Source organism: Desmodus rotundus, chromosome 2 (assembly GCF_022682495.2).
Source record: "Desmodus rotundus isolate HL8 chromosome 2, HLdesRot8A.1, whole genome shotgun sequence".
Taxonomy (NCBI): domain Eukaryota; kingdom Metazoa; phylum Chordata; class Mammalia; order Chiroptera; family Phyllostomidae; genus Desmodus; species Desmodus rotundus.
Genome location: NC_071388.1, coordinates 18,137,487 through 18,156,886, shown reverse-complemented (window position 1 = coordinate 18,156,886; position 19,400 = coordinate 18,137,487). Strand labels below are relative to the sequence as shown.

The 19,400-nt window shown below is 35.8% G+C and overlaps 1 protein-coding gene across 2 annotated transcripts in view; it reads left to right on the top strand.

The window, feature by feature from the left end:
- Positions 1–19,300, top strand: part of CXADR (CXADR Ig-like cell adhesion molecule) — a 52,000-nt gene extending 32,700 nt beyond the window's left edge. The window contains exons 5-8 of one of the 2 annotated variants that reach the window (XM_024562755.3): positions 799–921; positions 1,455–1,593; positions 2,878–3,061; positions 18,938–19,300. In XM_024562755.3, the coding sequence (XP_024418523.2) occupies positions 799–921; positions 1,455–1,593; positions 2,878–3,061; positions 18,938–18,979 (488 nt within the window). In that variant the 3' untranslated portion in view covers positions 18,980–19,300. Of the gene's footprint in view, positions 1–798; positions 922–1,454; positions 1,594–2,877; positions 7,110–18,937 lie in introns of those variants that run through there. The other variant, XM_024562747.3, reaches the window with a different exon arrangement.
- Positions 19,301–19,400: the final 100 nt, after the last annotated feature.

The window sequence follows — 19,400 nt, the reverse complement described above, 5'->3', positions numbered from 1 at the left end:
CTTACTGTCATGTAGTATAAATAGATATATTTTTGTAACAGTTTCACCGTTTTGGATATTGTAACTGATTTCTTTGGAACATATATATTTAATTGATGGCAATACTGACAGAAAATGTTCATGATTATAACTTAATGACTAAGTTGTAGCAAGTGTTGGATCTTGAAAGTTTCATGAGCCTAGATTCATCTCGAAGATACTATAATTTACCCATGGTGTGTTTGTTAAAACAGAACAAAACAGAAACATCTCAGAAACACCTCTCTGATACTAACTAGAAAGTTACAGATTGGTTAAATCTGATTGCTCACGCTGTTATAATTGACCTGTTATTCAAACTGATCTACACTCTCCCCACCCTGGCTGGGCAGGATTTCTCTCAGCCTGTTTCTTTTTTCAAAGTAGGAGACAAACCGTATGACCCCTTCGGACTTTTTTCGTGTATTTCTTTCCTCTTGGGGGTGGATGAAATGGCTTTTGCGAATCTTCCTACCGCACCAAAGAGCCTTTGTGGCATGGAATATTTTTTATAATCAGTATGGCTCTGCTTCAGCTGAGACTGTATGTGTGGAGAAGGAGGTCATGTTTATTTTTGCCTTGATGCAGATGAACTGGAGGCACAATTGTTTGCATCCTGGAGACATGCATGTGTCTGCCTGCCTGGCAGCTTGTTCTGCACCCAGCTTCAGCCTCTATCAATTTTGCTGGGATTGTTGAACTTAGTAGGGTTTGCCTTTACTGAAAACTCAGCTGTCCTGTAAAAATGGGTTTTGCTCCGCCCTGCCTTTCTTTTCATAGAAATGACTTCACCTGTTATATCTGTAAAAAACGCCACTACTGAGTACTCTGGGGTGTACAGTTGTACAGTCCGCAACAGAGTGGGCTCTGATCAATGCGAGCTGCGCCTGGACGTTGTTCCTCGTAAGTATCTTCTTTCTGTTTATGGTGATAGTTTGTTTCCCTTATCTTTGTGCAGCCCCCTTTGGTTCAGTCAGCAAGGGTATAATGAGGGCACCTGGATGCTAATTGTGAACAAAGCACTTTATGGTTTGGTTATTAGCTTTCCTAAGTCACAAAAGGAAAAATTACATTTTATGAATGAAACCTTCATTACTGTAGCACCATTAAGAAGATGAGTTGTCAAATCAACTCTTATACCATATTTTCCTGTTATGTTAATAAGTACAAATTATTTGGAACATTCTTACATGCCAACTCAGGAAGCTGGGAATACTAAAGTCTTTTAATGTGGTTTGATTGCATTTATGCTTGAAATAGATTCTATAGTTCAAAAGAAAGTTCTTTAGTGGATTTTCCCCCTGGACCAAAATGCTAATTAATTTGTCCTTAAAGTTAATATGTGGAATGAAATCAATCTCTCAATATGTATCCTTATCTTCAATATGACTAAATATTTGTTTTACTATTATTTTCTTATGAATGTATTATTCTAGCTTCAAATAGAGCTGGGACAATTGCAGGAGCTATTATAGGAACTTTGCTTGCGCTAGCGATCATCTGTCTGATCGTCTTTTGCTGTCATAAAAAGCACAGAGAAAAAAAATATGAAAAGGAAGTTCATCATGATATCAGGTAATTGACACAAGAGTTGACTGATGTATACTAAGTTTATTATATCTGAAAGAATTAGTTCTCTTAACCATCAAAAGCATGTATCCCTGTAAGAGCTGGATAAAAGCTATAGCTCTTCCCCTCAACACATTTGAAAACTTTTCCTTTGAATTTCAAGTATGCAGATCCAGCCAACCTCCATGGTGCCCTTCCCAAGCCCCTTTCCGATAACGGACCCTATTTTAATAACCACTGCAAAGTGGCCTATCTCACGAGTGTCTTCTCCAAATACAGTGCAGGTATGAAGTTTTCAAAAAAAAAATTAATAAGATGTGGAGATTTTTTAAAAAGACCTGATTGTGCCCTGGCTGGTGTGGCCTCATTAGTTGGAGCATCAGCCTATAAACCGGAAGGTCATGGGTCCGGTTCTGGTCAGGAAACATACTGGGTCGCGGGTTCAGTCCCTGGACGGGGTGCGGACTAGAGGCAGCTGATTGATGGTTCTCTCTCACATTGATGTTTCTTTCCCTCCCTTCCCTTCTTTCTAAAATCAATAATATGCCCTCGGGTGAGGATTTAAACAAACAAAAAAAAGGACCTGAATGTATCAAGTAACATAAGTAGTATTTTTTTTTAATATTCTAAACCAGTAGATCTTAACCACAAGTGTATATTGGATTATAGAACTTTAAAAAATAGCATATGACTTAAGTAACACCCAGGAATCAACATTTGGTAGGTATGGGGTGGGGTCTGGGCACTTGTATTTTTTAAATGGCACCAGAGGTTAACTCAGATATATATTCTTTGTCAGTCCATGGTATAAAAATTCTTAGGCCTGAATTCCCATTTTTTGCAGACTTGAATCTGCTGGGTATTCAGCTAAGGTCTTAGATAAGTAACTTGCATAACAGAGACTTTCTTCTTTTTTTGGTAGAAATATATCTAGGTATTAATGCTTTATCAACTACAAAGTGTTATAGGACTCTAATTAGATTATTTTGATTAGTTGAGCTGGAATATAAAAATACTTGAGGTTTGTTCCTTGTAAGACAACATAATGGAATCATAAATTATTGTAAAAACCACCTTTTATTACTCAGGAAGATAGGCATTCTGTAAATGATAACTTTGGGAGGAATGCACAGCTAGTGACATTGCGTTTTATTGCTCTTGCTTTCTGTGTCAAACACACTTTTATATACTTAACACTTAAATAGCCTCCACCCATGAGTCATAGGTTACTAAACTGTAGGTTTCTAGAAACTTATTCTTGGAGCTTTTATTGGGACCTTTGCTTTCTAGGGAAGACGTGCCCCCTCCGAAGAGCCGGACGTCCACTGCCAGAAGCTACATGGGCAGCAATCACTCATCCCTGGGGTCCATGTCTCCTTCCAACATGGAAGGCTATTCCAAGACTCAGTATAACCAAGTACCAAGTGAAGATTTTGACCGCGCTCCTCAGAGCCCAACTCTCCCCCCTGCTAAGGTAGCTGCCCCTAATCTCAGTAGGATGGGAGCGGTGCCCGTGATGATTCCAGCACAGAGCAAGGACGGGTCTATAGTATAGCACCTCCGTGCCTTCCACGTCTGCGCTCCGCGCCTCTCTTCTTCTTTCAAAATAGGAAAATCTCTTCTGTTCCAAATGTCACAACCAGCCTCCATAGATCAAAAAGTGAACCAGAAACTGTAGGAAATACATTTCAAAAAGTTTTGTGTGGTTATATCAAAATAGGAAAGGCATTAAAGCTACTAAAGACAAATTTGCCATCTGAAAAAGATTTCCTTTAAGAGATTGACTTTGTAGGTTTCTAAATATCAATAGTGAGATGTAGCACTTTGGATATGAATTCGTAGGGGAAGAAATTGGTGAACTTTGGTGCACACCAAGCTGATACTTGAATCATCTGAAACTAGTGTTTTATTATTTCTACCATTATTTTTAGGATCCCGTTCTCAATTTATGACTGAAAATTGGTAAAGATGCATTCATGGCAAAAACTCTTATATACCTTTATGTTTGTTCTTGTTTTTATAGCTTCTTGGAAAACTCTAAAGATGTTTGGAATAGCTCTAATGACATAAAAAAAAAACACTACAGTGTTCCAGAAATGACTAGTTTACTTTTCAAGTCATTCATAAACCTTATTTATGAAGTGACTTGTTAAGTATTTGACTGATAGACTGCTTCAGGCAACAGAGACGTAGTGAGCTCTTTTGTATGCGGAAATAAAGGAGTGTCTATGGATTTATTTAGAAAATTTGCTGTCAGCAACATAGAGCAGTAACACTCAGAGTTCAATGGTGAGGATGGATTTCGGGGATGAGTGGTCGATACCCGAAGGCTTATGGGCAGAGTGGTGACCGGCCAGATCCAGGACAGACTGTTCTGCCATTCCCAAATTAAGTACTGGCTCTCTGCTTTAGGTCGTATTTTTCTAATAAGAAAAAATTATAACTCATTTATCGTTTGACAGAGACAGGTTGAAATTCCCTCATTATTGGTTCCAAATTCTAAAAGGTGTTTACTGGTTCAGCATTTCATTGCTGTTTTTGGATGGCATTGCATGTTGTATGTTCTAGACAAACGTAATCCCAAATTTGCCTTCCTGAATGCAGTTCCCGGAGGATGTTTTCTTCGCAGACTTAGAAGGATGGAAGACTTTTTAGGCTGGTGTCCTCCGTCAGTTCTGTATTCCGGACGTGGGGCATGTGCAGTTGCTACTGTATGGCCAACATGTCTGTGTGTGGTTGCAAAAAATCAAGCTGAGCTTTGAAAAGTTTCAGTCTTCGTTTTGTGAAAGTGATTTATTCCTAAAAAAAAAAAAAAGAAGGAAACGAAAGGAAAAGGAGTAAAAAGAATACTCCTAACTGCCAAATGTGTTAAATACTGTTTTAGTAGAAGAAAGTGAATTTATTGTATTTCCCTTAAGATTGTGAGGGAGTGTGGATATAGTAGTACGAGCCAACAATTTCTTTGTAGTAAATGAGGTCTGCAGTAAATTATTTCACTAGCTCTAAAACCTTTTCCCTAGATTTTTTAGGGAGTTGGTTTCTGTTCATCTTTTTGGGTGCCGTGGTGGTTCATGCTGTATTATAAATTAATGTTGGCATGAATTTATGATTAGGAAGAGTATTATGTACATTTTTTAATGGTAAATTTAAGCTGAATGCCTGTGTAATGGATTAGTGTATAGTTTTACATATTTGGAAGCATTTTTTAAATAGATTTTTAACCTGACATAATATTGGTTTTATACTTGGTGTTAACATTTTCATTTGTGCCTTTTGGGTAATTTAATTTTTATTATGAATTTCTGGTGCCTATGAGCTAGCTATCACCTAAAAGGTGCTTAGAGGTGAAGGTACTGTTCCTAAAAGCGCATCACTGTGACACCTTTCTATCCTCACACTTTCAGTTTGCCTCCTCTTTTCTATTCTTCCCAGGTGCAAGTTAACAGATTGTGTTATTCATAAAGATTTAAAATTTTCAACACCCCTAACACTCTTTTACTGTGTTTCTGACTTTATAACAGTAACTATTTTTGCACTCCAGATGTCTGGTCTGTTTTGTATAAATAAATTTATATAATAGTATAAGAAATAACAGCACAAACTTTAATAAACAACTTTTGGTCTTTTCTATTCGTTTTCATGTAATGAAGATTATGCTATCAATGTAAGTAGAAATTAGTACAGAAAATGGACATAATGTAAGGCTTTCCTGGCCTTAGATTTCATAGTTGGTCTAGGATGTAGCTATAAGTATGTCAGATTCTCTTCCAGAAGCACTTTTAGTTCAGGTCCGTACCGGCTATATGCTGAGAAACACGCTCGTAAACACCAGTTATGTAACCTGGAGAGACCTACGGGCATGATGAAGTTTAGAGGGCAGAATTAAGTTTTAAACTATGTCTTCAGCTACTCTCGTTGTGAATTTCAGTTAATCCACAAGTCAGAGAGTTCTGATTGACTTCCTAAGTAATTCTCACTGATATTTTCAGTTGAATCAGAGATCAAATATTTGTTCTAGAATTGTGACTGGTAATCATCAAGTGATGCAACAAAAATTGTTATTCAAGCATTTCCATTAGAGCTTAACACCATCAGTCAAGGATGGCACCCCATCTTTGAGGCAAGAGTAGGTGATTCCACTTTACACCTAAGAGATTCGACAGCATCCTGTTGAGTCACACAATATAACTTGAAGTGATACCATAGAAGATGTAGTTCTGTGCTTTGAATATATAGCTTGCAGGTATTCTTTGTCTTATTGGCAACTTTACCTAATGTTCTCATTAGAAGGAAAACAAAACAAAACCCTGCCATGGAATTGTTACAATGGAAACACAGCTGGAGTGTGTCTTAGGGGGAGGTTAATGAGACACAATTAGATAATCGGTATGAATTAATGTCTGATTTTTATTAAAATGATAATTTTTAAGATTGAGTATTTTAAATTAGGAGTAAGTGAAGGGGCAGGTAAACATCTTGATTAAATAGAAAAGGAACTCATTGCATGAAGTTGGATATCAAATTCTATAACGTATGGCTTCTTAAAATAACCAGTCTCTGTCTCTTTCTGTGAGTGCAGCATGTAAACTTGAAGTTTTATGAATGTGTAAAGCTTTTCCTAGTTTCTTTTCATCTCCACAGGGTTTAGGGCTTACAGATGCCTTATTCCAGTGTGAACAGAGAAAGTCCGTATTATGTGGTTAATGCTTTGATGTGTCCTGTGAGGAGTAGTTTGTAGAAAGTGTTGGCACCATTTTTATTTCTTCGTGACGTGTGATGTTATATTATTATATATATATGTACATAAATCTTTGTAATATTCTGTGTTTAGTATAAATGTTCTGGGCAAGTTTTAATATTTCAAATGCCTCTCAAATGCCTTTGGATATTCTTGCAATAAAGGCAACATGTTCTACAGTTGGATTTTTTGTTGTTTGCCTATTTTGGCACTAAAATACGGTCCATCACTGAACACAAATTCTACTTATTAATGTTATAAAAGCAGGGAAGAATAATAAATTTGTGAATTGCAGTTCTGTGTATCTTATGGATAGTAACACCAGCAAACATTTGCTGCATCGGGCTTCTCACTGTGAATTAAAATCAAGTTTTACAAAATTGCCTGTTTTGTAATTTAAGAGTGTGGAAAATACGTGTTGGGTTTGCTTTGTTCCAGAACACTAAAATATCCAGTCAAGGAAGACTTGGTGTTTTCTACTTTGAATAACACAAACATTAAGAGAACCACAATTCACTGATTCACTTATTCTCATCCCTAACTGTGAATTTTTGTAATAAATACACTTGTACTACTGAGAAAAATATTTTGACACTTCATATATGCAAGTAGAGAATGGATAGTGTCAGTTTCAAAAATGATTTTTGTATTTAAAGTTTCTGGTTAAATATCCAATGGTGCAGCAGATTTTGAAATTTGTAAAAACAAAATTTGGTTAAAAAAGCTAGAACTTGCTCTAGTTTTGTGACTTTGTGTACTTTTAAAATAAAATCAAGAAAGTGGTTTTCTGCCTCATGGTGTGGCTTCATTGTGCCTTTAAAAAAATGTCTACTTTATAAAACTTCAGTTTCATGTTCCTCCCTGTTTCCCGAGTCCAGGTTTTCTTCCCCCAACCCCCTGAATCCTTTATTAAACAGAATGAAGGTCAGAACAATCACATATCGATGGAAACATGTGAAACATACATATATGTTTCCCCACTCTGCAGTTACATGACCGTATATGACATGATACTTGGGGTTGAAACTCCAAAGTTTGGTAATCATTTCAGTGTTTTACAGTGCAAAGTCAAAGCAGTATTCAGCTGCATTTAAAAGTGTGCACGCATATATGTATTAAACATATCCGGTTCTGATTTAAAGCTACTTTCATTGACTTTAAACATTGATTTCAGAAAAAAACAGGATGGAGAGTAATGCGTCTGTAAGAAGACATTGTTAGGAATATTTTGTTTGTACAATACTATAGTTTCTCAATATTTTGGGCTGAATAATCCCTTGTTGTGAGGGACTGTCCTGTGCATTGTAGGTTTCTTAGTATCATTCCTGGTCCCTACCTACTAGGGGCCAGCAGCCTTCTTTCCCCCCTCCCCCACCCCCACAGATGTGACAACCAAAAGTATCTCCAGATGGTTCCCAATGTCTACAGGGGTAGAGGGCAAAATCCCCCAACCCCCAGGTTTAGAACAGCTGGCTTATACTAACGTTAAATATTCCACTCAGAGGTTAGAATGAGAAGAGCATAGGCCTTGGGGTCAGACATGTTGGACCCCCACTCATTGCTAGATACTTTATTTAGCTTCAGTTTCCTAGTGCTTAAAATGGGGATGAAAATACCCACATCACAGGATGTTGGGAGATCTTAAAGAAATAAAATTGATATAATGAAAAGTCTTTGCATTTGTCCCTGGTAGCTGGGATGCTGGAAATAATACACAGATTTTCAAGGAACCAAGATTATAGTAAAATATACTAACTAAGTGAAACTACTGAGTATAATTTAATGCCTTTAATTTAGACCATACTTTCATCTTGCACTTCTAAAAGCCAGATCATATTTCTGGTTAATTAAAAACCAAGTAGCAAAACCGATATAATTGAAACAAAACTGTATATAAAGTAATTTGTTATTAAATAAAAGTGGTTTAGTTTTAAGTCTTAAGGCATAATCAAGCGTAAGGCAACAGAGAAAGGTTTGGAAGGCAGCCTTAAGAACTCAGCTCAGTTTTTCTTGCTGGTATTTCTGAAGTATAAATCAAATGATTTGTTAAATGATTTTGTTCTATATTTGATAACTATCAGGGAAAAAAGTGGTCCTAGGGTAACTACAAAAAAAGAAGAATTCCACGAGTTATTGAAGGACTGAGAAATTTCAGTCTAGTTAACCAAGGACTAGCTCCTTGATCAGTTTGCTTCTCATTTCACTGCTGAGCTGTGAAAATTCTAACGCTAATGAAGAATAAGAAAGATGGGACAAGGTCCAGGAAATACCGAAGTAGAAGCCTGACGCCGGTCCCCAACAAAGTCCTAGAAGCCACCATGTTCTTTTCTTGCCCTGAGTCATTGTCCCCAGTCCCAGTGGATTGGTTGTCTTAAAATGTAAATATAAACATGTTAAAATCCAGATCACCTAAATCTGATACAAAAGGTCTCTCACGGTCCATTCCATTTCTCTCTGGTTTGTTTTCTCCACACCTCCAGGTGCAGCTCTACGCACTGGGGTTGCATGCCTTGTGAACATGCAGTTTCGTCAACCAGACAACAGCCCCTCCTTGTTTACCTTCCCAGGGCATGTTTGCCCTACAAGTCTAAGTCCAACCACTCTCCTGAAGTCATTTTTTCTGATTTGTACCCATGCCCCTCATTCACATGCTAATTTAGAGGTATGTCTGAGCCTCCAATATTGCCAGTACAGGTCTTTTATGTATTTATTCTAATTAACACGTTTAATATATCCCCTTTATGAGGGGATATATTAAACTATGTTTGAACCTAGTTTATTCACTTTTATCTCCAGTTCCTGACTCTGATATATTATTGCTGAGTAAATACCGAATGGATTTTTAGAAAAGAAATGGCATTAGGGGGCAAGAATGCATTCAATAAGTTCACATCATACGCTCTGTAAGACACCTGGTCTGGTTTCTTCCCAAAAGGCAGTATTGAGAGAGGAAGAGTGAGTGTGAGTGCATGTGGTGAGGAAGTCTGCACGTGGCTTGAAAAGTGAACTTGCACAAATACAAAATGGGATGACCTGACTCAACAGGAGCCAACTTAAAAAAAGAAAAAAAAACTAATTAGAAAAACTTGAGGAAGTGGAAGAACATTTTAGAAAGAAATTTCTAAAACCATTCTTAGATTCTGAGTAGGTCTGGGGTGAAGCCAGTGGCTGTTTCTCTCCTAGACGTTCACAACTGGCCCTTCACTACCGTACACGTGCATATCCGTTTCTTACTTTGAAAAAATGAGGTTTTATACACACTTGTTTTTTAATTTAACAAATCTTCTCAGATTATTCTACATGCGTTTTATCTATTTTCTATTATCTATACATCTATCTACCTATCTTACCTGTTTTTAAAACTGTAATATTTACATCAAAGGGATAACATGTAACTTATTTAACCAGCCTCCAATTGATAGCCATTTAAATCGACCCCATCTTTTAGATGCAATGAATGAAATTACAAGCAGTATGTTTGTACAATGTGTACATCATTATGTATATGTGTAAATATATCTTTACGGTAAGTTGCGAGAAGGGGTGTCGGTGAGTACAGAGTGTTTCCATAACTATTACTAAAATAGCTCTGTCAGTGTTGTAGCAGCTGACGCTGGCAATGGATGAGAGGGCTGACCTCTCCCCCAATCCTCACCGATACTCCCATCCAACCTTTTGATCTTGCCCAATCTCCAAGAAGAAAATTATCTCATGGTTTAAAATTCTGTTACTTGTTTAGTTGAGCATCTTACGTTTAAAAACCATTTGAGAACTATGTTCATGTGATTCGCCCATTTTTCTTTCATAAACTGCTAATTTGGAGCTCTTAAATATATTAAAATTAGCCCTGTGTGATACGGAAACTTTTTTTGGCTAGGTCTTTTTCCTTTGACTTTGTTTGTGGCCTTGCCCTTCTGATCATGTAATCCGAACTCTTCCTGAACTGTCGTATTGGTTCAACTTGACTTCTCCCTCCTTGAAATTGCACCCTCAAAGGAAGATGAGGATCACCTACCAATCTTTTCATGTATTTGTTTCCTCTCCCTAAGCAGATGTGATTTCTCAAAGGTGGAGGGAGCATCTTCACATTTAAATCTTCCAGTAATGCCTTGGCCAGTGTGGCTCAGTTGGATGGAGTGTCGTCCTATAAACTGAGAGTTTGCAGGTTTGACTCCCAGTCAGGGCACATACCCAGGTTGTGGGTTATTTCCCCAATTGGGGTGCTTACAAGAGGCAACCAATCAATGTTTTTCCCTCTCACTCTCTCTCTCTCTTTCTCTCTCCTTTCTCTGAAAACAATGAAAAAAAATGTCCTCAGGTGAGGAATGAATGAATGAATGAATGAGTAAATAAATAAATAAATAAATGTTCAACACGTAATAGGTTCTCAGTAGTCTTCCCTGATAATTGCAGCAGCTCTGGCTATGCTCCTGTCAGGTCATCGCCGCGTGTACTCCTGCCACAGTGTGTTTCTTAAACTATCTTTGGTGTCTTCCAGTTTCTGGAGTTCTTGCCTAAAGCAGTTTTATGAAATCAGCACAAACTAAACTAATGAAGAAAATTAGACATCTTGCACTTGAAAAGATGTGTCTAGGTCATGGGTTAGGCCAGCTGTCACACACCATTTCAAGCTGAGTGTTGGCTACGGGCAGTGTGCTCTTTTAATGTTGCTAAGTAGGATGTTTTCTTCTCACGTACCCCAGAACTGTCAACAGTGAGAACATTTCTAGGGGAACAGTAGAATGACCTTGCAATTCTGAGAGGAGACAGTAGGATAGATAGGAAAAGAAGATTTGCAACTTGTTGGAAAATCATCATCCTCCAGCATCAGCCTCCGCCAGTCATTTCATCTGGTGACACCGAAGGGGCATTTTACTTGTTCACAGAAGTAACAAAACACAAAGTAAAATAATTCTGTGAAAAGAAACATGATCCCTGCCTGGCCAACTAAGACACTATCTGCTATGTCCAGGACAAAGTAAAGACACAGCCCTAACAGGGTTTTATGAACATGTTTATGTGCCTTCAGTTTAAACTTTTCGTAATATGAGCAAAATATTTGTGAGATAGTTAAGAAAACTTACATAGCAGTTCAAATTTTGTAAAAACAACCCCCTCAAACATCCATAGGCTATGTTATCTAGTTCTATATCATTGTAATGAAAAAAATCAAGATCCAGAAAGGTTTTGCTTTTTCAAGGCCACAGTTAGACACAAAATCCAGGTCTCCTGATTCCTGGTCCAGTATTTTTCTAGGAGCCTTGAATCCTTGGCAGTCCCAGCCCTGCGAGAACCATATGAAAGGAAAGGAGGGAAGAGTTAGAGTGTATGGCTCTCCCGACGGCTCACTCCCCTCCCTGCAACACTAGCCTGGGAGAAGGCCAGGGAAAGCAGAGCCGACTCTGGCCTGACCAGTGTCCTCTGCTCCCTGTGCAGAACGTGCTCAGTCATGCTGAGGGCACAGTGAGCATCAACAGCTGCACTCTTCTCAGGGATGCCTGTGATGTCCCCAGCGGGGTGTATGATTGACAAGAGTATGCTTTGTCTGGTACCAAGCCCGTTTATGCTTGTTGTGTTGCTGATTGCATAGTTTGAGTAAATTGTACATAATTTGGGCAAAAGTACTAGACATGGTGAAGATAACATATCTGAGGAAATGACTCTGCTGGCAATCGCTTTAAAAATATGTTGTTTTTACTCACTGCAAAGAAACCAAACTTTACATTTTAAGATTGATATATTATGGATGAAGGTTATAAAGAAAGCAGACACTCCTAGCAATTGTCCCGTATGCTAAGAAAAATTCTTTACATCAAAGATTTGGTGACTGAAAGTATACTGATATATTTTAAAGGATATATAGTTTTTAATGGTTTTTCACTTAAACTTTTTTGATTGGCACTACTAATTGTGTCAGGGAAGAGGGATTTTACTGTAAATCTGCATGCCAAATCCCTATTAAAGATCTTTATTTTAACTTTTTTTGTGTATTTCTTTCCAGATTTCACAGTATCAAGTATCACAACTAGTATTTTCAAAGTTATTTACCAAAAGATCTTAACTATCAATATCAGCCTTTAAGTATTGTCTGTCTTATCATTGGGGAACATCAGAAAACATGAAATAGTGAGGTTTTACTTAGTAAATACTCAGATGGCAAAAGTGAATTTTACATTTTTCATGTTCCAATCCCTTTAGACAAAGTTCAAAATTTTAAATATACTTTCAAGTTTAACCAGTAAATTTTGTTTCTTTAGAAGAAACGTTTAATGAATGATCTGTTAGATACAAAAACAATGCTGTTTCCATTGAATTAAGTGAAACAAATAGTCAACTAATCACACTGGCTGTTTTCTGTTGAATTTTACAGCTTTGCTTATCAATTTGACTCTAAAAAAATTATCGCCTCTAATTTTCTATGTGTGATTTCAAAAAGTTGGCAGCTATGTTATAAGATCAGTTTGTCTATTTCTGAACTTCAATAGAACTTCAATCCCCTCCCCCAACTCCATTCTCAACAAAAGGTGGTGTGGTATATATTTAGATATATGACTGAAAAGGCATTTCCAAAACTGATATGTAGTTTAATATCTAATGATAAGCATGGGTTAAATCAATTGAGGAACAAACATGAATACTGTGAAACTCTTAAAAATTGTGTTTAAAAAATCAGTGTCATAGTATAATGTTTCACATTTTCAAATTGTGTGACCGTAAAATGAGTATACTTTGTATCATGACAAAACAGTATGGGAGAATATAAATTAAAAGCTCCCTCTTTAAATACTCCCCTTCCACTAAAATATTAACAGTGGTTATCTTTGCTAGAGGGAGTATAGGTGATATAAATGATCTTTCTCTGCTTTTAACTATTTTCCTTAAATTAACATCACTTGTATTAACAGACAAATAATTGAATAAGTTTTTGTGTATAATTTTGTATACTTAGTTAAAATTCTTAATTACCAGTGACAATTTCTATATGTAATCCATAGGAAGAGCAGTGATTTAAACTAACCACTAAAGCATAGCATGGAGCAGGGAGATTAGTATCTGTGAATACAACTTTTAGCTTGGAAGTTGGAAAAGAATATCTGATGCCCCCTTGTGGCTGATAATTTTTCAAAGGTGATTTGTTTCTTCTCATTGAAATCCTGTTTAAACCAAGAAAATACCAAAATATCTATTCTATTGCTTTCCAAGTAGAAAAAGAAAACAGAAAAACACTACATTAACAATTTAAGGGGAACCATAATTCCCCTTGTTAGTGATAGAGGACTGGAACCGTAACTCCAGTTCTCTGGCTCCTAAAAGCAGGTGCCTTGGAGTCACACTGCCTGGGTTTGAAGTTCCTATCACTTGGGGCAACTTCCAGTAATACTCCAAGACTCAGTTTCAATGATAAACCTGTTAAATTCTGTTACTATCCTCATTTTTTTGCATCGATTTTCACCTTTCCCACAATATGGTGGGCAATTTTGCACATCAGTAGTCACAGATTATTCTTGTATTGGCCATGTGCTCTTACACAGTATGAATTATAATCTTTTATTATGGCAAATAGTTCTGCATCAATTGTACATTGATATTTATACATTTGCAAAAGTCCATAGGTTATCTTCTGGGTGTACAGAATTTGAGTTACTGGACAAGAGAATATACACATTAAAATTTTTTTGACATTGTCAAATTGCCTTCGACAAAGAAGGCAAACCACAGTCTTTGTAATGTTTCAGTTGGTTAGGTGAAAAATGGTACTTCATGGTTTCAGCTTTGATTTCCCCTGTCATTAGTGTGCCATTAGCACATCTTCTGATTTTAGCCATTTGTAATTCTTTATATTTGGTTCTGCTAAATAAGTACATGTAGAAGGTTTTAGTATATTAAGAATGTTAATTAACTTTTAAACATTTTTTGGAAATTTTCTCCCCCTTTGGAAGTTTGTTTTTTTAACTTAATTTATGATGTCTTTTGATATGCAGTTCAACTATTATTTTCAATTCCAAAGCAGCAATCTTTCTGTCATCACAGGGAATATTTTCCTAAGCTAAAGCTTGTGAATATCTCATGTATTTCTTCTGTACTTTTATAGTTTCATAATTTACATTTTATCTTTAATCTATCTGGAACTTTTATGGTTTGAAGTAGGAATTTAAGTTAAAAATTCACAACAAAATATTTAGCTTACTACTAATTTTTTATTAGTGAATATTTTCAATTTGGAAATATACACACATGCACATACATTAAACTTTTATATATAGTTATGAATTGCCTAATGTTTCTGTCAACGACATACCACATATACAACAGTGACATAACGTATAGCCTAGGAGTTTAGTAGGCTAGATTATCTAGGTTTGTGTGAGCATACTCTATAATATTCACAGGACAGAATAACCTAATGATAATTTCTCAGAACATATCCCCCCTTATTAAGTGGCACATGGCACATGATTGTATAAATATTTATGGTTCTGTACTTGCAATTCTATTATTAGTGTATTAGTTCACCCCTAGGTTATACTTTAGACTATATATTTATAAATTAAAAGGAAAGACAGTCCCTGTCCACTGTTCTTTAAAAAAAAAAATTCTTGGTTATTCTTGAGAATTATTCTTCCATGTAAACTTAAATCAAATTTTTGACTTCCATTAAAATTTCATTGGAATATTAATTATGATTTATGTTGACTTTACACATTAATTTAGAAAGTAATGTCTTTATATTGAGTCAATTTAGAAATATGGTACATTCTTCTAGTCAGTTTTTTTTTCTTTTGGCAAATTTTTATAAGTTTTTCTCCTCTATCAGACTCATACCTTTCTGTTTATTTTTAAGTATTCAATACTCTTTCTTAATAATAATAGGAATTTATCTCCCACAAAGTACTATTTTAAATTTTTTATCATGAAATCATGTACATAATTGGGAACACTACCACTCTATTACAAGCATTTATTATTTTGAAATATTTTCTTGTAGACAGAGTATGATCAACAATAAAAGGAAACCACACTGCAACCATTTAATTCAGAAATATAACAGATTGCCCTCAAAACACACATGCAATTTGGTTATCAGTGCTGTATAGTATTTAATAAAATTAAATCCACCAAACATGTCTTAAGTGCTTTTAACGATGTTTCTTTTTACTCTTCCAGTTATAATAATTCTCAGTATAAAAATAATAATGCTTAGTATAAAAACCTAGACCGAAATGCACAGTGTAGGCAAGTACAGTTCTCTGTATCTGCCCGTCTTCCCCTGCCTCTGAGAACACTTCTTTTAACAATTTGGAATTTATTTTTCCAATGTTGGTACCACCCTAGACATAGTATTTTTATTTCTCTACTTGCAATATTTCTCCAACTTGCAACATTTTATTCCATGTTATCACAAATTCATCTTTTGTGACTACATATTTTCCGGTGTGTTTTGGAATAGATGTTCATATTTTAACTGTTCATCCATTGGTGGCTACTCGAGTTTTTGTTATTTTTGCCATTATCTAGGTAAAAGTGCAATGAAAACTTTTATTTAGACAATGGCCTCCTTGTTTGAGGGATTCTGTAGATGAATTTCCAGAAGTACAGTTGGTTGGTCAAAAGATATATGCAATTACATTTTAACTGCCCTTCAGAAAAGTTATTCTCCTTTAAACCTGTACTAATACTGTATTAGAATGTTTCCCCATGCACTTTCATCAACATTGGGCATTTCTGATCTTATGATTGCCAAAATAAATCTGCTTTAATTACTAGTGAAGTTCATTCTTATCAATCATGACACTAAATTGTATACTCAAGTTATCCATTACATTTCTAGTCTGGTTAGAAATGCTCGCCACCTATATTCCCTATAGGTTTAATATAGATTGTATATGCATTAATATATGCAATATGTATTTTAAAACATCCATAAGCCAAGCTATGGATGTCTGTCATAATACTTAGTATTTTTGAGTCCTGTGAAATTAAACCAAGGCTCCCAAGGTTTCCATACTTACGAAGGCCATTACTGTAATAAGCTCTTCCTTTTTTGAGGGTAGAAATAAAATTCAGCATTTTTTTGCTGTTCGTGTGCTTTAAGGAGTAAGCAAGGCACCCTAAGCAGTCGTATATCCACTACAAGTCCTAATGCTGAATTTGCTTTAAGGGTTAGATGTACTCCCTTTTAAATTGTATGTGAAAGAGCAAAGGAACCTGGAAGGTGCCTAATGCTATTAAATTGGGAAGCAGGAGATGCTTTCTGCAGTGAATAAAGTGTGCACGTTTTGAACAGGAGTGTAGAGCCTCCTCCACAACTCGTGCTTGTGACAACTTTCGAGTAGAGTTGATGCCATAAAGCTCCACCTGTAACGCAGGGATGTTGTTCCCCCTTAGAGCCCCAGCGTTACTACCGCACAGCTGGAATACAAACTCTAGAGAATATATGAGAACATTGTACACTACGTTAAATCACAGATAACTAAGAAAAAAAGGAGTTAAAGCTAGTGATAAACTTGAGCCTTACTAATACCACTAAAATTCTCTGTGATCGTTCCCCTTGACCAATGGTACAGCTTTGTCATCTCAATCGGGTTGTAATTTCTCTCACCCATTGATTTAGTTCAAGCAAATAAAATGACTATCAAGTTACTAGTCAATGCCTTTCCAGAAATATCTCAATAGTGTGTAAAAAGGAACTTTGTCAAGACTATTAGTCATTAATCAATAGGTATTTTATTATTTTGCTTTCTCACTTGCTTAATAAAATCTTTGCATTTCTTCCCTTTCTATTCAAATCTGGCTTGATGTCGAACATTCTGACAAGTTTCAAGAGGTGGTAGATTTTCTAAGTAATGGAATGAATAAAGGCACGAGAGCATGGGCTTTACAAAGTACAGCTTGGTTTTAAGTTAGGGCTTTCTTTCTTAGCTTTCTGCGACTCTAGGTGTTTTTAACTGGAAGTCCTTATCTCAACTGAAATAATACTGATACCTACCTCATGGGATGATTATGTGCAGTAAACAAGTTACTGGCACATAGTACTAAAATATTTAAATAGTTTTACCTGTAGAATGGCTACCCTGGCAAGGTAAATGCACATCATCACATCGTATGTGTTTGTGTTTTTCCCTCTTTCAAATCATTAAATTATTTTAACAGGGTTAGCTGAGTAGAAAGTCAACATGAATGCTTTATTAGATTGAAATCATAGAAGTTTGCTGAAAAGTTAAATACTTTGAGACAAATATTACACTAAAAAGCCAGAAGTATTGTACTTAGTAATGTAATAAAATTTACCAAGAGTTTTTAAAAATTTCTATGTCCAAGTTTAAAGCTCTAAATTTAGAACTTTGCAGTTACAACTACAAATACAAAATAAAAAGAAAGAAGACAATTATCTATCATTCACTCACAAACCACTCCTGTTTAAAACAGCCTGATAAGGCTTTCAAGCTGTTATGCAGCCACATTTTGTCTTCGTCAGAACAGTCCTAGTCATGTAAGAGAAACTTCAGACATCTTACAACTTAGTCCCATCTACTACTGAAAGTTAGAGAAACTTTTGTATCCCATGCTTACTAGACTGACTTGAAGACCCAGGTGCTGTGAGAAAGATGGTCTTCATTAGGAATGGATTGGAAAAAGTATATTGATAAAAGCTTTCTTTTGTTTCAAATTCATTTTAGGACAAGGTGGGGAGTGGACTCAATAAAATTTCTCTCTACAGGAAGTTCATCTAATATACAAATTCAAAATTAGCAGTTTCCCTTAGGCACCCTGCCATTTAGTTGGCAGCACAGAGATTTGAGATTTTACAGTATCCTACGTGCAAAGGTATGGTTACCAGGGGTGTGCCAAAAATACTTTTTTTGACAGTATGGTAGTATACTTCTGATTTTCCCAACAAGCTTCTAATTACATGAGCAAACTAACTAAATGCTAACTCCATGACAAAAATACTTGAAACCTGTCACCTTTACAATTGACCACAAAGCTGCCATTATCACATAAAACTCTCTCCAAGAAGGGTACAGTTAAGCTTTAAAAATGAAAACTTAACTACAACTGATCTGCCTGGTGATGCTAATTACCCTGAGAAAAGTAAACTCAAGTCTGGACAGGCATTTACTACTAACAGGGGTAGGCAAAGTAGGTTTAGTTGGCTGTATGGTATATACAATGATTATACTTTCATGTACTCACAACTGTAAACCTACTTCTGCCAACCTCCTATATTTCTGGAGGAAAAGTAGGTATGGTTTGGAATTACGTTAATAGTTGTGTATGTCTTATCAGAGTACTGTAACATTAAAACAAGAAAAGTATCTAAGGTTTAAAAATATTGATTTTGCAAACTTAATTTCCACATACTTTAAAATCTTTGAGCTACATATCCTTATGATTTGTGTACTTCTCTGGTATCCTACACCTCAATAGAACTTATCAGAAAAAAACAGGAATATTTAAAATGGCCAAGGCCATCTAATGATTTATTAGCAAGTAATGATTTTTTCTAAGTTAAATAATTTAGACATGGGGGATGGAAAAAATTATTGATCTTCGTGTTTTAAAATTTACCTTGGGAACCAAATTCTTATACCTCCTTTTCTCTTTTTGTAGTTGGAGCACACTGACAAGACTGATGGCATTACAGTGGTATAAATGTGAAGGACTACTGAAGAATCCAAGCACTGTTCTATTTTCCTTTATTTTGGACCTCTAGTAGACTTTAACGTGTTGGGCAAAGCATACGGCACAGAAATTAGAGTGGCCGATAGGACTTTTCTGCTTTATGCAGCAGCATTACGCACATAAGTAGAATCATACCAAATTAGTACAGGCCAAATTCGTGATTAGGAAAATTCAATGTACAGTGATTTTAATATTTTGAAAGATGTTTTATGTTTGTATTTTTAATGAGCTACTAACAAAGTTTAGACTTTTTATGTACATATTTTGATACTGTAGCCTTTGGACAAAGTATGGTTTTTTAAAAAGTTGATTTTTTTAAAGGAAAATGAAAATGTTTCTTTTTTTCTTTGCTAAATGCTTAATTAAACAGTGAAGTGAAACATCCCCTTTG